Here is a 16,346-nt window from a genome sequence, read left to right on the forward strand (position 1 = left end):
ACATGCATACGCAGGGTTTAAAGCCTGCTCCACCTTCCAGTTGGTCAGAACTGAAGAAACTTCTTGGATGAGAGGCCAAACGTCTAAAAGAAACTGAAACTAGCCCTGTTGCCAACGAAAAACAGCATTTATGGATGCCTGTTCCCTACAATATCTTATGGTAACCCTGCCTAAAAGATCTCAAAGAACCACTGACCTAGAATATATTTCATGGTACCCTTTTTCTATGACTGTAGGGAAATGGTACTGTAGGGCCTATGGTATTCCACAGTATTACTTACCAAGAACACTGCAGGGTCCCACTCATTCTATACTTCATAGTACCATTTTGCACAGTGGCCTTTGTTAGCCCATACCAATAATCTGTCATTCAAATGATCCCATGTTGTGCCAAATGTACGCTTTTCTTACAAATTTCATGGAAGCTCACACTACTGAAAATGCTTCACGGTACACTTAAACAATAATATTTCAGGGCTGCCATGCCACGCTATAGTTTGTTACTGGCTCCATATTCAATTCTATGGTGCCAGTTTTTCCATTATATGCCATGGTTTCCAGTTTTCCAGGCTAACCCTCAGCTGCAGTATGCAATGATATCTCATTACTGCATGCATGCAAGTTAAGTTGTATTGCTTATGATGCATACTACCCCACTAAATTATATTTTAACTCCCCCACCCACGATCAAAGTACTTTTGAATATAAACACACTGTTGCAAAGACCTGCTGCTAACCATCAGTCTGTCTTGGAATGACTCAGTACCCTGCAAGAGAGACTCAGACCTGTTTTACAGGTTCAGCACCTGCATTTAGCAGAGGATGCATGACGAAGCTCCGCCCCTCACCTGACTTAAGTGGGAGACTGTTTATTTTCTTTCTCACTGAAGAGACACGCAGACTGAACACAGGCGATCAGACTCACCTTCAGACCAAACTAACACCCTCCTCTGAGTGAGTTCAGCTACAGGAGAGAAAAGTGGAAACTCGGACACTGCTGCTTCGACCTGCTGACTCTCCACGCACTGAATGTGAGTTTTACTACAAACACGACTCAAAGCGAAAGTAAATTTCAGTGAAGTGAGTCGAGGAGGGAGGGCCGACTGTACTTCTGTCCGCTGTGTTTTCAGCTTCACTCAGAGACTAAATGGCTTCCAGATCAGAGGAGGATCTCTGCTGTCCGGTCTGTCATGATGTCTTTAGAGATCCTGTTGTTCTGTCATGTGGCCACAGCTTCTGTAAAGACTGTCTGAAGAGCTGGTGGACACAGAAACAAACTCAGGAGTGTCCAGTCTGCAAGAGAAGATCTTCAAAGGAGGAACCACCATTTAACTTTGCGTTAAAGAGCCGATGTGAGTCCCTCTCACAGGAGAAAGCTGCGAGAGCTTCAGAGGCTCTCTGCAGTCTGCACTCTGAGAAACTCAAACTCTTCTGTCTGGACCATCAGCAGCCGGTGTGTCTCGTCTGCAGAGATTCAGAAAAACACAGCGACCACAGATTCAGACCCGTCGATGAAGCTGCACGACAGCACAAGAAGAAACTTCAGGAGACTCTGGAGCCCTTAAAGGAGAAGTTAAAGGTTTTTGAAGAAGTCAAAGTGAAGTCTGAACAAACAGCAGCTCACATTCATGTCCAGGCCCGACGCACAGAGACGCAGATTAAGGAGCAGTTTAAGAAGCTTCACCAGTTTCTGGAGGAGGAAGAGGAGGCCAGGATGGCTGCACTGAGGGAGGAAGAGGAGCAGAAGAGTCAGAGGATGAAGGAGGAGCTGGAGGCTCTGAGCAGAGAGATAGCAGCTCTTTCAGACACGGTCAGAGACGCAGAGGACGAGCTGAGAGCCGAAGACGTCTCCTTCCTGCAGAGATACAAGGCTGCGGTGGACAGAGTCCAGCAGCGCCCCCTGCTGGAGGATCCACAGCTGCTCTCAGGAGCTCTGATAGACGAGGCCAAACACCTGGGCAACCTCACCTTCAACATCTGGAACAAGATGAAGGACATGGTCTCCTACAGTCCTCTGATTCTGGACCCAAACACTGCTAACCCACATCTCGTCCTGTCTGAAGACCTGACCAGCATGAGGGCAGGAGATGAGGTACAGCAGCTTCCTGATAATCCAGAGAGACTTCTTTCTGACTGGTCTTTCCTCGGCTCTGAGGGCTTTAACTCCGGGACTCACAGCTGGGATGTCGAGGTCGGAAACAGTGCAGGCTGGGGTCTGGGCGTGTTAGCAGAGTCTGTCCACAGGAAGAAATTCATACAGTCTGGATTGTGGGGAATACGGTTCTATGAAGGTAAATATTCAGCATGGTCACTGCCAGCTCCAGCCACCGATCTGGTTCTGCAGAAGCAGCTAAAGAGGATCAGAGTGTATCTGGACTGGAACAAAGGAAAGCTGTCGTTCTCTGATGCTCATACTAACACACACATACACACCTTCACACACACTTTCACTGAGAGGATGTTTCCATATTTTGCCTCTGTGGATAAACTGGAGATATTACCGCTGAAGCTCCATGTGACAGGGAAATATAACAGCTAGAGATCAAGAGGATGATTATATTTAGGATGCTGTTTATTTCTTAAAAGGGAAAGTCACTGAATTTAACATTTTAATCTGTCTGTCCAGTGACTAATTGTCCCACAGATTTTTATTTTAGGATTGAAGCTCCGGAGGGGCAGAACCTTATTTGTTTTGTGTTGGTTTGTTACGTGTTATTATTCTTTGTCTTCTGCCATGACTCAAACAGCCATGAGTTGGAATGAGCTGCAAACATGAAACGTGGTTCAATATCTGGAAATGAAATGCAAATGCTTACCCAGAAATATGATTCAAATTGGCCACCCGGTGACACTATAATTAATGCCTGTGACATGAAAAAGATCGGTGAGACATGGCTGTAGAGCAGTTCTCAGTGACTCTCGTTTGCTTTGTCTTTCTGTAGGATTCAGAAACTCCTCCTCTGCTCTCTGTTGCTCTCTCGCTCTTTGTATCTCAACTATTTATGAGATTCCCATCACCCCCCTCTCTCTCTGTCTTCCCATCTGTTTTATGACAACGCTTTCACTCTCTTTTGCTCTCACTTTTCTCATCTCGCTGCAGTCCAAAGATCAAATGTTTTATCAGACATGAAACTGTCGGGGAGTCTGTAAGGTCTGCGGCTGACAGCTGTGAGTGCAGAAAGTAATCCAGACAAACTGTTGTTTTCCACATGACCCTACTTTCTCCGTCTCCTCCTCATCCAGTCTCTCTTTCACTTTGTCTCCATTGTTTTTCTTTTGCTTTTCATTCCTCTTTGTGTCTCTGTCTGCCACCCACTCTCCTCATAGCTCCTGACCTCTCCTGCTCCCAGATAGGACCGGCTCCCTCGGGGACACAGCCAAGTAGTCAGTTCCATTACAAGTCCAGGACCTGATGTATATCATCACTTTGCCATCCTTCTTTGCAACCTTTATCTCTCCCTCAGATGACTGTCTGTCCCTCGGCCCCCTCTGTGCCTCATTCCCTGGTTTGGAGACATGTCTCTCAGGAGGTGCACCATTTTCTCGCTCTCCATCTTTTTCCTCCTCCCTCTCCAGATTCAGTGCTTTTCTGCTTTTTTCCCACACTCAGATCTGACACATGATGCCCCAAACATACTGTAAGATGTGGATCTGTCTAACAGTGTTAGGAGGGTGTGTGTGTGTGTGTGTGTGCGTGTGTGTGTGTGTGTGTGTGTGTGTGTGTGTGTGTGTGTGTATGACCGTTTGTTCAAGGACGTCTCATGGTTAGCAGGGTTTTACAATTGTTGAAAAACCTGTTTAACTGAGTGTTTCACTAGGTAGGTTTCCATTAATCCTCAAATTGTGCAAACTGAAATTGTGAATATAAAATACGCCTAATGGAATCACATCTTTTTTGGAAAAAAACTCCCTTTTATTGTAAAAAAGTTTGCTGAAGGAGAACGTGTTTGACCTGTCGTGGTTTTGTCAAAAACAGTGGAGGTGGTATTTTTATAGTCTTTTTGGTTGAACAAACATTTATTACATTATAATTTTAACTTGAAAAAATCTTTTTTTTATGGAATTATGTGTCTGATAGAGAGTGGAGGAGGAGGAGAGTCTCCATCCAGTTGCAGTTTCTTTAATATCTTAGATAGAAAAGTACATCATATGACAACCCTTCAGTTTTTCTAGCTTGGTTTGACGGTATATCACTGCAACTCTGGCAGAGATCTGCACTCCACTGACTGCACTACTGTAATCACTAATGCACCAGATTTAATGCATATTCAATAAAACCCGCAGCACACATTTGCACAGTGATGTGATCCGAGTAAATGTGGGCCTGAATCTTTCATTCCTTCATCTTTAGTTACTCTAAATTTTATTTATTTTTCTCTTAAATTTTTCATCCTTCCTTGCTGTCCCCGCTCTGTCCTGTAGTGGCTGCTTTGCTGTATTCGGTTAGATGTGATGGAGATGACGATGCAGACTGAGGTTGTGACAGCAGTGAATGTGAAATCAGTGTGCCACATCCACATTTGCATCCTCTGTTGTAGTGACTCTGGAGCTTGTTTCTTTCTCTCGCTCACTTCCTGCCCTGCCAGAGGGGTAAAGGCAGTGATCCGGCAGGCACCTCGTTAGATACATATCCCTTACCCCGCTTCCAAAATCTGCAATACAGAGACACAGATCCCTAGTCGGAGAAGTCATTGCAATTCATTGAGGCTTGAAATTAATTTCATATGTCTTTACACGAGAATCCAGCTGGGCAGAGAGCGGAGCTGCGAGAAACAAGAGGCGAAGAATTCACTGACGCACACACATGGATAATCATGCATATTCATGATCATGATGATAACGCTGCACTGTACTGTGTGCTGAAACCATATCAGCTCTGAATAACAAAACACAACGCAGAACCAAACTTTGAAGAGGCGACACAGTTACCTCCGCAGACAGCAGCTCTGACGCAGTCTGGTTACATCACACGAGCTGAACACCATATCGCTCCAGCAGGACGTCCTGTTGTCCCCAGGGTTCAAAACACTCATCATGTAACCACAATGTCATCGCACATCTCTCCCCGCTCATGATAGCCTTCTGCTGTCTCTGTCGGATAGAAATATCCCAAAAAAGTTTACGAAAAGCTGTCCAAAAATGGCCGTGGATGATGTCAGAGGTCTGATATTAAACACAAAAGTCCAGTTCCAGTTAGTAGAGAGACACACCTGCTGTCTATGTCCCCCATGTCCCCCACAGACTCAGTGTTTTACACGAGTTGCTGTTATGTCACAAGTTCAAGGTGTTCTTAAAACTATCGAAATACAAATGCACAAACATTAAAAGAAATATGTGCGAAAACTTTGCCTAAACTATTAGCAGGTTGTTTAGGGTGCTGGTGACAAAAGGACGGTTGTCATGGCGACAGCTGTTTATCTTTCATCGTAAAGCTTGCAAATTTAACAATAGAAATGTATCATTCACATTCACTATGCCCTCTTTACCATCAAAATTAAAATGCATGCTTCTTAAAAAAATGCATGACAACCTCACTCAAAAATAGTTGATACATTTCTTCCCCATTTCTACAAGTCTCCTGAAACCCCATTCTGAAGACATCAAATACAGCCACTTTTGCAGTGCTTTTGGCGTGAGATCCCGATGCCAAAAGCCACCTTTCGCGTCCCCCCTGTTTCGCCACCGAATGCCGTTGGCTGAGAACGCAGCTGGATAGAAACGTTCACAGAATCTGTAGCCTCAACGCACCACTGCCGGTAATAACGTGAGATCAGGAGAGGAAGTCTACACAGACGTCACGTCAACAGCAGACACAGAAGGATACCTCGAGCGTAAAGTGTAGACGCGGAAGTTCAATGCAAGGCGGCAACACATGACGAGTTAGGATGAGAACGTTTTGAACTGCATTCAAATGAATGAGACATTTACATTTTTTTACCTTTACATTTATATAATATACGGCATTTTATGGTAATCCATCAAATCGTTGTTGAGGTATTTTGCAGATTTACCTGCTATGGGAGTAATGAAGGATTTTTCGTTATTTTATTCCAGTCCGGACTGATCAGCTTTGCCATCAGCAGCGTGCCACTAGCACAAAGGCATAAAAGGCAAAAATCTTACAGCATTATGAAAGAAAGTTAAAAATATTTCTGGAGGATGTTGAAGGTTAACTGTTAAAAAAAGTTAACTTATCTCAGAGACCTGAAGCCCCACACACCTACAAAGAGTCAACAGGTACAAAGTGTTGGTTTTTACATTAATGAAGCTGCATTTAAATAAACCTTGTCGCCCATGCAAAACTTTACCTCAACACTCTTGGACAGGAAGACTGAATCTGTACAAAACTGAACACGGCATCCAATTATTAACTGTACAGCAAATACTCCCAATCTGGCAATGTATGCTGTTTGCCTTCTGGCACAAACACTGCTGGAACTTGTTTTTAATGGAAACGCTGCTCTCTGGGGCTGCGGATGATGTATCCCTTCACTTAAAACTACCAGATTTACTCGTTCTGACTCGCTGCCAGTACTTCCCTCTGAGCACTAATCAATTGTGTGATTAAGTAACAAGACAGTGCATTATAAGCTTGTCCAAAAAGTGAAATTGTACTCCATGAGCACCGAGAACAACAGTGAATAAAGAGGAAAGACAGAGTGATGAGTGAAATGTAACCTTTAGTTTGTGAAATACAGGGCACAGGAAGTTGGCGAAATATAAATGTGATTCCTTCTGTGGTGTTTTTATGTACGGCTCTGTAATCCCACCTGTAATTCCAATATGAACACGTCGGTACAGTTAAATCAGAACACCTGTTTGCAAAAATAAGATAAGCTGGGACTTTGTGCCGCTGCCTTGATTAGTTTCAGCCGATTTCCAATTATCGAGCTTCCTTTGATTTGAAGTTTTCCTGTTTTCAGTTCGACAGATTTTTGTTGTTCTTATTCTGCAATGTTTGCATTTGTTTTGTCTTCTGATGAAATGAAAATAAGAAAACTCCAATCTCGGGTCGCAGTGTTACACCTGAAGTTTCTCTGCCTTTAAAACGGAGAAAACTTATATCAGATCAGGCGTGTTTCCCCCCCGGAGCTCTCCTGCCCCCCTCATGTCTCCTTTGTCGCTATTCAAACTTGTGCGAGCAGATTTTCTTTGTGAGATTCTTGTTCTTGGCAGCCGCTGAATAGAACACACAAATAATTCAGTCAGAGGGACAATCCAGCCTTCAGCTGGGAGGACAGGAGCGTGCTGGAAACACCACAGAGAAGATTAAAAAGATGGCAGAGTGAGGAGCACCTACTCACATCTCAACGGAGGGATGCAAAAGGAGAACAGAGAGAGGACGAAGAAACAAAAAGATGAGATGTGAGATGATGAGAGGGGTTTGTGTGTGAACATTTTTCAAACTTTCTGCTTTTTTAAAAATCTTGTGTGTGTGTGTCTCTTCATTTTTAATCTGTGCCCCATCTCTAAATTTGGACGTTTCTGCAGATTCATGAACGCAGCACAGGCGAAACTTTTTATTTTTATCCTTCAGTGGCAGTTTGAGTCAAAGTCCAAGATGTCCAATACAGCCACTTTTTTGTGATTTCAGTGTAAGCTCTCGATGCTGAAGCCATCTGTCACGGCAATATGATACGCCGCTGGATGCTGTCAGGTCAAAACACTGCCGGTAACGACATAATACGTTTAAGAGAAGGGAACGTCCCTGCAGGGCGGACAGGAGAGGTGGGCGGTGGGAGATCGATGGATCTAATAAACCTGGACTTTCATGCAGGAGTCCGGTGTTCGCCTCCTGTCTGAATGTGATGTTTTTTTTTCTCCGCCTCACCATGTGCCTCCTTCCCTGAATCCCAACCATCCATGGCAGCATATGCTTTTGTTGCCTAAACATAACCACGCGCAGCGTCATCACGCCATGACTCGTGTTGACGTCAGCAGCCCCTTTTCACTGTACAGGAAACAGTATGGAGCCCAATTTCTGTTCAAAAACTCTTGCTTTTACAGTTAAAAAGGTGCTAAAATATAGATAAAAAGGCGAGCTAAACCAAGACACTCTGCCTTAAATAAAAAGCTTTATTATAAAGGCGAGTTCATACAGGAACAGATTAAAATGAAGCCAACGTGTTTGGGCCAACAAAGAGCCTTCATCAGGGCATGAACACGAAAGAAGAGCAGCATCTCTATCTAACCTGAGTTAGACCGATGAACCGGCGATAACGTTCACGTTCTGTGCAGCACATTTCTGACTGAACACATTTTAACGTTGACATCATCACTTTGAATTTGTGTCTAGTTTTTGTAATGAGATTTAGTAACAAAAGACTCCAACAAAAGATGCCAGAAAACATGTTCTCATCACCATTTAAGATCAAAAAGTGATTAAAAATGTGATAATGTGTCTCAGAGTTACTCAAATGTTCGTTCATGTGCTTTTCATGTACCCTGATGGTGCATTTTTTGGTCATTTTGTTATATTTTAGCACATTTCTGTCGTGCTCGTTGGACTGTTCAGTGATGGATTGAGAGTGAGTGAAAAATGTATGATTTTCAAGCCTTTATGTCTTTATTTTTCGTTGTAGTTTTCATGTTGTATGAAAGTGTTTCGGATGTTTGACGGCGAGGAAACAAATCTTCAGAAAACGTCAGTATGAAGCGCGGTCGCTCAGTCTTTGGATCCGTGCAGCTTCAATCACAATGTTTCGACAAAGTGTTAAAGTTCAGTTTCAGTCCTGGTTTATTAGGCGCCACCTTTGGTTACTATGGTAACACCAATACTGCAAACAGTGGCTGGTTATTACGAGAGATAATTAATACATTGGATGGCTTTGCACCAAAAATAGGGTTTGATTTCATACAGATCTGCAGGATTATAACTTTGACATAAAGCTTCCTTGTTTCTACAGTTGTGTTTCACGGTTGTTTTACGTCCCCAGAAGACGTGATGTTTCGAGGACAGCTCGTTCTCGTTTTTTTGTGCTGCAGTCACAATCCGGCTCTCACATGGAGATCATTTTAATTACAATTTAATCTGACAAGTGGATCTGACTGTAAATCATGATAATCGTGCTCTGAGCTCGGGGTCATATGGTCGCCGGAGTAATCCACTGAAACATGGGATTAATATCATTAACCTGATTGCATCAACATGCAAACATGCTACAGAGTATTGTTCAGAACGCGCGTATGTGTGTGTGTGTGTGTGTGTGTGTGTGTGTGTGTGTGTGTGTGTGTGTGTGTGTGTGTGTGTGTGATGTTACTGTTTGCATGCATGATTTTATATACCAGCTCTTGTGCCCCGAGCGCCTCTCGCTGTACAGTATATTTTTGCTTGTTTGAGTGTTTTTGCATTCCTGTATGAAAAAATGAAACTCCATTGTAAACAACAACAACAACAACAACAACAACCAAACAAGACATCAGCCCCCTGCACAGAAAAGTCAACCACCCCCTGCAGCCCAGTCTGATGCTTATCATGTTAAATGACCCAAAGTCTCACAGCGTTACTCTCAGATCAAACTCTCACAAAATACCATATGTTAAAATACTGTGTGTGTGTGTGTGTGTGTGTGTGTGTGTTCCCCTCTCTTTTACACAAAGCAGCATGACCAAACGTTCAGTTCTGGCAGCTGTGACACCTCTTGACTTGCAGATCTCGTGACACCGCAGCTCTGCGGTGGCTCACTGTTTCTCGCCTGCTTCTGAAACGGAACCGTTTTTTTTCCTCGACGCCAAAAATTCTTTAGAGCAAAGACTTTACATTCAGGTCTGAGAACGATTAGGATGCTTTGTCTTCTTTGTGTGTTTATAGGCAGAGTGTGTTCACCATTAAATCAGCTTTAGCCAATGAGGACGCGTGAATGAAATGTGTGGCTTCATGAGAGGCGGGGCCTGAACATGGTGATGAGCTGGTCTTTCTATTGGTCAGCAGTGACATCATAAACATCCGAAAATCATAGAAATGTCCATAATCCCAGAAACCTCTATACAATCCAAGAAATGTCCTAAAAATATCCTACAATCCAAAAAAAACATCCTCAAATCATAGAAACGTCCCAAAATCCCCAAAGTTTTTTTAAAACTAAAGTCCTAGAAACATCCTTAAATCCTAATAAGGTGCTAAAATCATGGACATTTTTCAAATTCCAGAAAAATGTAAAATTGAAAAGTCAAAGTTAAAAACAGTACAGAGCTTTGTGTTAACCCTTTGAAACCTGTGCATTAAAAACACAGATGAGCAACTTAACAAGACACGGCCCAAAAAAACAGAAATTATTGTAAAAAACAAGAAATAAAAAAAAGACCAGAAAGGTGATGGAATTTCTTTGTTTTAAGTATACATTTTAACATAGTTTGGAATATAAAAACTTAGAATAATTATAAACATAGTTTTCTGGACATTTTACCTTTATATATATATATACTGAATGCTTCAATGTTCAGCTCATTTTCTTGTCACCTTTTACTTAGTCCTTGAAATTGGTGAGATATTACTTGCTGTGCGTTATTTTTCAAGGACATCAGGTTTCAAAGGGTTAAAGAGCTGAAAATGATCACTGATTGGTTTTTAAACACGTTGTTGTTTAGCATTAAAAGCTAATTAACCCCTGCCCTGCCTGCTGCGTGTAAAGAGCGTCTCTCAGAGCGCCTCAGTGACACCGTGAAGACACCATCGGGTCACTGTGAAGACAAGATTACGCCGCAGGTTCAGAGCATTATGGGTATTTGTGTAAAAGCTCAGGTGTCATATGAACGCTGATCTGGGGTCAGCTCTTTAAATCCCTCCGACGTCGTCAGGCTTAAAGGAAGCTGAATAAATGTCATCTTCTGTGAAGGGCATCTCCATGACTGACACACACACACACACACACACACACACACACACACACACACACACACACACACACACAGAGAGAGTTATCTCATGCCGCCTGGGAGGAAACACTAATCGATATTCTTATTATAACAATGTTTGAAATGACAATGTGAGTTCAATGTGAAAGTGCAACTAATGTGATTAAACCCTTCAAGGCTCGCTTTAACATCACACACACTCGTGTCGCTCTTTGCACAAAATGAATATTTAATTAGCAGCTACATTGACTGTGACAGGTCACCTAGTGGAAATAGCATGTATTTCCTCCATATGCCAAATATGGTCAAAATGACCTCATCAGGTGGAAAATAGTCAAAATGATAAATTCAGAGTCAAAAGCCCAGAATGACACCCAGAAATAATACAAGTCCTGTTTTTCTGCTCTGATGGCTGTGGGATCAAAAATGTCAGTTTGAATGGGTTTCAATGGAGCATTTTTGGACCTGAACAGTCTGAATGTAACTATTTAGTTTCCACAGTGTATTTTAGACTTATTGTAGGAGCTGAGCTGCAAATTCACTGATTACACTCAAATACACAATCTGGACTACATTTAGGACACATGCATCAACACACACACAGTTATCACAACAGGAGGGAGAGACTAAAATGCTTCAAACAAACCCTAAAGGGTTAAATTTATTCTTATCACTATGGATAACCACAAGATAAAAATTGCTTATTTTTTGAAACAAAGGACTCTGATTTCACTAACTTCTCATTTTTATTGAAAAGTTATCATTATTTAGCACAGATAGCGCAGCAGGCAAGTTTTTGTGATTGTTGCAGTCTGAAACGCCCGATTTCATGACAGCTGTTGCAAACTGATATATTTTTTAAATGTTTTTTGCATTCAAAATAATCTTTGCATAATACTAGCTGTATGATGCTAACAGTTACTCCTGTCAGTGTGTGTCTCATGATAAGCAGAAAGAGAGAGGCTGAGTGGATCAGTACGCTGCATGCAACTCTACAGTGGATAGAGATTATATCTGTTTTAAATGGTCGTATTTGTGTTAGAGTTGTGGTGACTGGAGAGAAGTGCAAGGTGGCGCAGAATTCAAGGGGAAAGGCTGAATTTGCACTAATTATTGAAATCACAAAATCCTGGAGGAGGAGTTATGTGCTGGAGTCATGAAACAAAAACGCAGTGTGGCTGCTGCATTTCTTTAAAAAACCTGCAAATTGCGCATCAAAATGAAGCTAGCTAGTCAGTATTTATGTGTTTATGGTGTCACATGCTGCATGTCTCTGACAAAGGTTTCATGTAATTTTGATTTGGTGTCCACGGAGATCAAGTATTTCATGGCTATTCAAACAGAAATATAAAGAGCTGGAAAATTAACATTGAATTAGGAATTAAACTTTCCCTGAAATATATTAAAGTAAATTTTTGAAAGTAAATTTTTGAAAGTATTCTTTAAAAAATGTAGTATCAACTGTGATATTGACTTGTTTACATACTTCATTTTTTTAATCTATTTTTTTTACATGTTTAAGTATTTCAGGGTGTATTTCTAAGTCATAGGAACCACTTTTACACCGTTTCTTCCGGGTGGGAATTTCTCGCCAACTTTCCTCCTCGCCGCTCTGTGTACGAGGAGCAGTCGCAGAAATGAGGGTCAGAGTTTTTCTTTTGTTATTCATAAGTATCACGGGTGAATTGCTTCATATTTATGTTGTGATTTCATCGGTGCTTCAGATGTTTGATCGCCTCGGTTCTCTGATGAGTTCTTCTGTGTGGATCCATTTGATTTGTTTGCTTAAAACTGCGGTGAAGTACGAAGAACTCCCAGAGCTTCTGGCAAAGCTGAATATTATCAGTCTCTCTCAGCACTTTAGAAAATAACTCGCCTTAATTGATCATTCTTTGTGAGCCCGTCAGAACCCCCCCGGGCTCCGAGCGAGACAGCAATCATTAAGCAAGGCGGCTAATCAGAGCCGGAGAGCTCGGAGCCTCATTAAATATGATGCTCTGAGAGCAGGTGGAGAGCAGAGTCACACAGAGGTAACGACGGGGCCGGGCTGAGGAAGGACTGTGCAAACAGCGCTCTGTCAGAAAGAGCAGCCGGCACACAGCCTGTGTGTGTTTGGGCGTCCCCAAACTGAAAAATACTCTGAATGTTCACGATGCATGAAATAATTAGCATTACCCGAACACCAACAATGAAGCTCTTAGAGCAGCAAGACTCGGCACGCTTTGCTTTGGGGCCACTTTTGCAAAAATGTCAGGAGGCCAGGGGCCATTCGGAGCAGCCTCATACATGTTCTTAGGATGTTTGTCAGACTTTAGGACATTTCTGGGATTTAAGTACATTTTTAGGATTTTAGGCCATTTCTCATATTTTACGTTTCCTTTAGGATTTTGGGACATTTCTAGGATTAAAGGGCATTTATTGGATTTTAACATGTTTCTAGGGTTTTAGGGTATTTCTAAATCGTGTCTCAAGGAGTTTAAGAACATTTTGTCATAATTTATGAAATTTCTATCATTTTTGATTTTAGGACATCTCTGTGATTTCAGGACATTTTCGGGATTAAAGGAAATCTATAGAATTTTAGGACATTTCTCGTATTTTAAGGATGTTTCTTGGATTTTAGTGCATTTCTCAGATTTCAGGGCATTCTTGGCTTTAAGGACGTTTCTTGGATTTTAGTGATTTTCCAGGATTTTAGGACACTGAAGTGGGCTGTAAGTTGAGTGTCACTGAGTTGGACGATCGGTTGGATCTCTGGCAGCTCAGAAACTTTTTGTGGTCTGTCCTCAGTCTGATCTCAGATATTTTTGACAATGTGTGCATGGCTGAAAAGAGTGCTGAGTGCAGTAGATTTGGGACGCTGCCTGTGTGTTTGATCCCACTCCTGCTTCCCCCCGCTCCTGCCTTCTGACACAACAAGTAAAGCTGTAATTTACTGTCTTTGTGTCGGTGTCTTCAGTAAACTGCTTAGCGGCGTCTAATTACCTCTGTGTGTTTGCCAGCTGTGTCAGGGATTTTTACTCCTCTTTATTTATTTTTTTAATAATCCAAACAAGTCTTTACAAGTGAACCACTGGGATGTGACATGTAGTCTGGTCCATAATCCGGAAAGAATTGTTTACCTCTGAGAACACAGCAGCCATTGTCTTGTTGGAGCCGCAGAGCTTATTATCACTGCGGTATTAAGAGAAACTACAGGAATGTAGAGAAGTTTCCACAGAGAGAGGGAAGTGAGGAATAAGAACGAGAAGAAAATAGATATGTAAACAGCAAGTTCTCATCACAAGTGATCACATATTGTGTCTTTGTCAGTTTGGACTTCTGCATCTACAGATTTAGAAAGAACGTCAAACAGACGAAAGACAGAAGCGTCTCGAAAAGAAGATCCTGCACACTGGTCCTGCTCAGCACCGCAATTCATTAATTATTATTAATCGGTCATACTCACAATTTTGTCCCTCTGGACTTTCATCAAGAGTATTTAAGCAAGTTAACCAACCAGCTGCATACGCTTGACGAAGGTCCAGAGGAGCCTGAACATTAATATATGAACTGTGATGCTGAGCAAGAGCAGCGTGGGAGTTTTCTATTATTTATGTATCTGGTTTATTTGATTGGGACATAAATGATACAATACGACTTCAGCTCGTCACAAACAGGCTGCAGTAACTGATGTCTCACAGGCAGAGATTATAGCTGCTGCTAGTTTCCAACTTCAACCGAGAGTTCGGCTTTAGTAAAAAAAAAAAAAAAGAAGAAAACAAGGTTTCGAGGTCACATACAATCAAATGCAGTTATGATAAAAAAGTAAAGAAAACAGAATTACAACACAAAAAAGATACAAATATCAAGGTAACCTGCACGTACAACTCTAAGACATTATAAAATAGTTAAAAATACACACGGAATTTTGCTTCAGCCAACCTTTAACACTGTTGTTTTATTTCGGTTATTTTAGAGCCTTTTCTGCCCCGAGGAGGTTTAACAACGTGTGATTTTACAGTTTTGCTCGCTGTGTCCCCGATGTGTCTACCACGATTTACCCTGCTGATATGTTTGCATAAAATAACCGGTGCTAAATTTTGAAGGCATTTAAAAACTAGTTTTAGGGATGAGAATTTTAAATAATTACAAAAATTGCAATTGTTTTTTTTTTCTGTGCTAATTTTTCAGGTCATTTTCTTGTATTATTTTTTTTAAGGTAATTTCTTCCTATTTTGGGGACCATGTGTTGTTAAGTTGCTCATTGCGTTCTCATCATCTATTTAAAATAAATCACAGCAGTTTGCTCAGGTTTTAAAGGGTTAAAGACTGTAGCTGCTGGCCTCTTTTCAGTTGCTGTGAAAAAGAGCTGAAGGGAAATTACAGTCTCAAGCACAACTGACAAAACAAGCCGTGTGTGTGTGTGTGTGTGTGTGTGTGTGTGTGTGTGTGTGTGTGTGTGTGTGTGTGCGTGTGAGTGTGTGTGTGTGTGTGAGTGTGTGTGAGTGTGTGTGAGGGGGGGTGTACTTCACATAAATACAAAAGCTTGTATTCATCACAATCAACATAAATTAAAGTTTCATAATCTCCCCATTACTGTTATCATCGTGTGATCTCATCTCATCAGATACACAGAATGAAACCTGCGAACAGTCATTAGCCTTCGAGTCTACACACACATACACACACACACACACACACACACACACACACACACACACACACACACACACACACACACACACACACACACACACACACACACACACACACACACACACACACACACACACATGCATACACACACACACACACACACACACACATGCATACACACACACACATGCATACACACACACACACACACACACACACACGCGCGCACACACACACACATGCATACACAAACACACACATACACACACACAGTGTCGTCTTTGGACCTGAACATCACTGATTTCTTTTCAGTAAACTGTATAAATTTCAGTTGCTTCTGATGAGTTTTTTTTATCTGTCATTTGGAAAAAAGGGTTTTCTTTGTTCTTAATGTTTTATCTCTCAGACACGTCGGTGACATATTAACCCTTTGAAACCAGAGCAAATTGGCTTCGTGTCTTTCAAAAAAATGGAAAAAACATAATGAGCAACTTGAGAAGAGATGACCCAAAAATTAACAAGAAAATACTTCAATTAAAGAAGTACGAGAAAATAACTAGAGTGAAGAAAAAGAAAGAAAAAAACAAGGAAATTGCCTGAAAAAGGGCTTAAAAATGATATTTTCTGTAACATAATTTAAAATCTTTAATCATGGTAAATATAGGTACAGTTGTAGTTTCCCAAAATTATTTCTTTTTTTTCCAGAGCTAAAAAAAATGACTCTTTTCTTACAAAGTGTATAACATTTCTTACAGAGTTGCTCGTTGCCTTTTTTACAAAAATAGTTTTGAATTAAAAGAAATCCAACAAATTCAGAAAAAAACAGATGTAAATCCATCTTTGAAAGGGTTAAC

General features: G+C 41.4%; 1 protein-coding gene across 1 annotated transcript; it reads left to right on the top strand.

Annotated features, from left to right (window-relative positions):
* Positions 1-885: 885 nt before the first annotated feature.
* LOC121961134 (nuclear factor 7, brain-like) lies at positions 886-4,526 on the top strand. The gene is made up of 2 exons (XM_088071061.1): positions 886-1,031; positions 1,131-4,526. Exon 2 carries the CDS (start codon positions 1,148-1,150, stop codon positions 2,537-2,539), a length of 1,392 nt encoding a protein of 463 aa, XP_087927187.1. The 5' UTR covers positions 886-1,031; positions 1,131-1,147; the 3' UTR covers positions 2,540-4,526.
* The last annotated feature ends 11,820 nt before the right edge of the window (positions 4,527-16,346 follow it).

Source organism: Plectropomus leopardus, chromosome 2 (genome assembly GCF_026936395.1).
Source record: "Plectropomus leopardus strain MGB_pleo_1.0 chromosome 2, ASM2693639v1, whole genome shotgun sequence".
Classification (NCBI taxonomy): Eukaryota; Metazoa; Chordata; class Actinopteri; order Perciformes; family Serranidae; genus Plectropomus; species Plectropomus leopardus.

Bases quoted from the DNA above. Each gene is read 5' to 3' on its own strand.
- LOC121961134 (XM_088071061.1), top strand. From the start codon at position 1,148: ATGGCTTCCAGATCAGAGGAGGATCTCTGCTGTCCGGTCTGTCATGAT.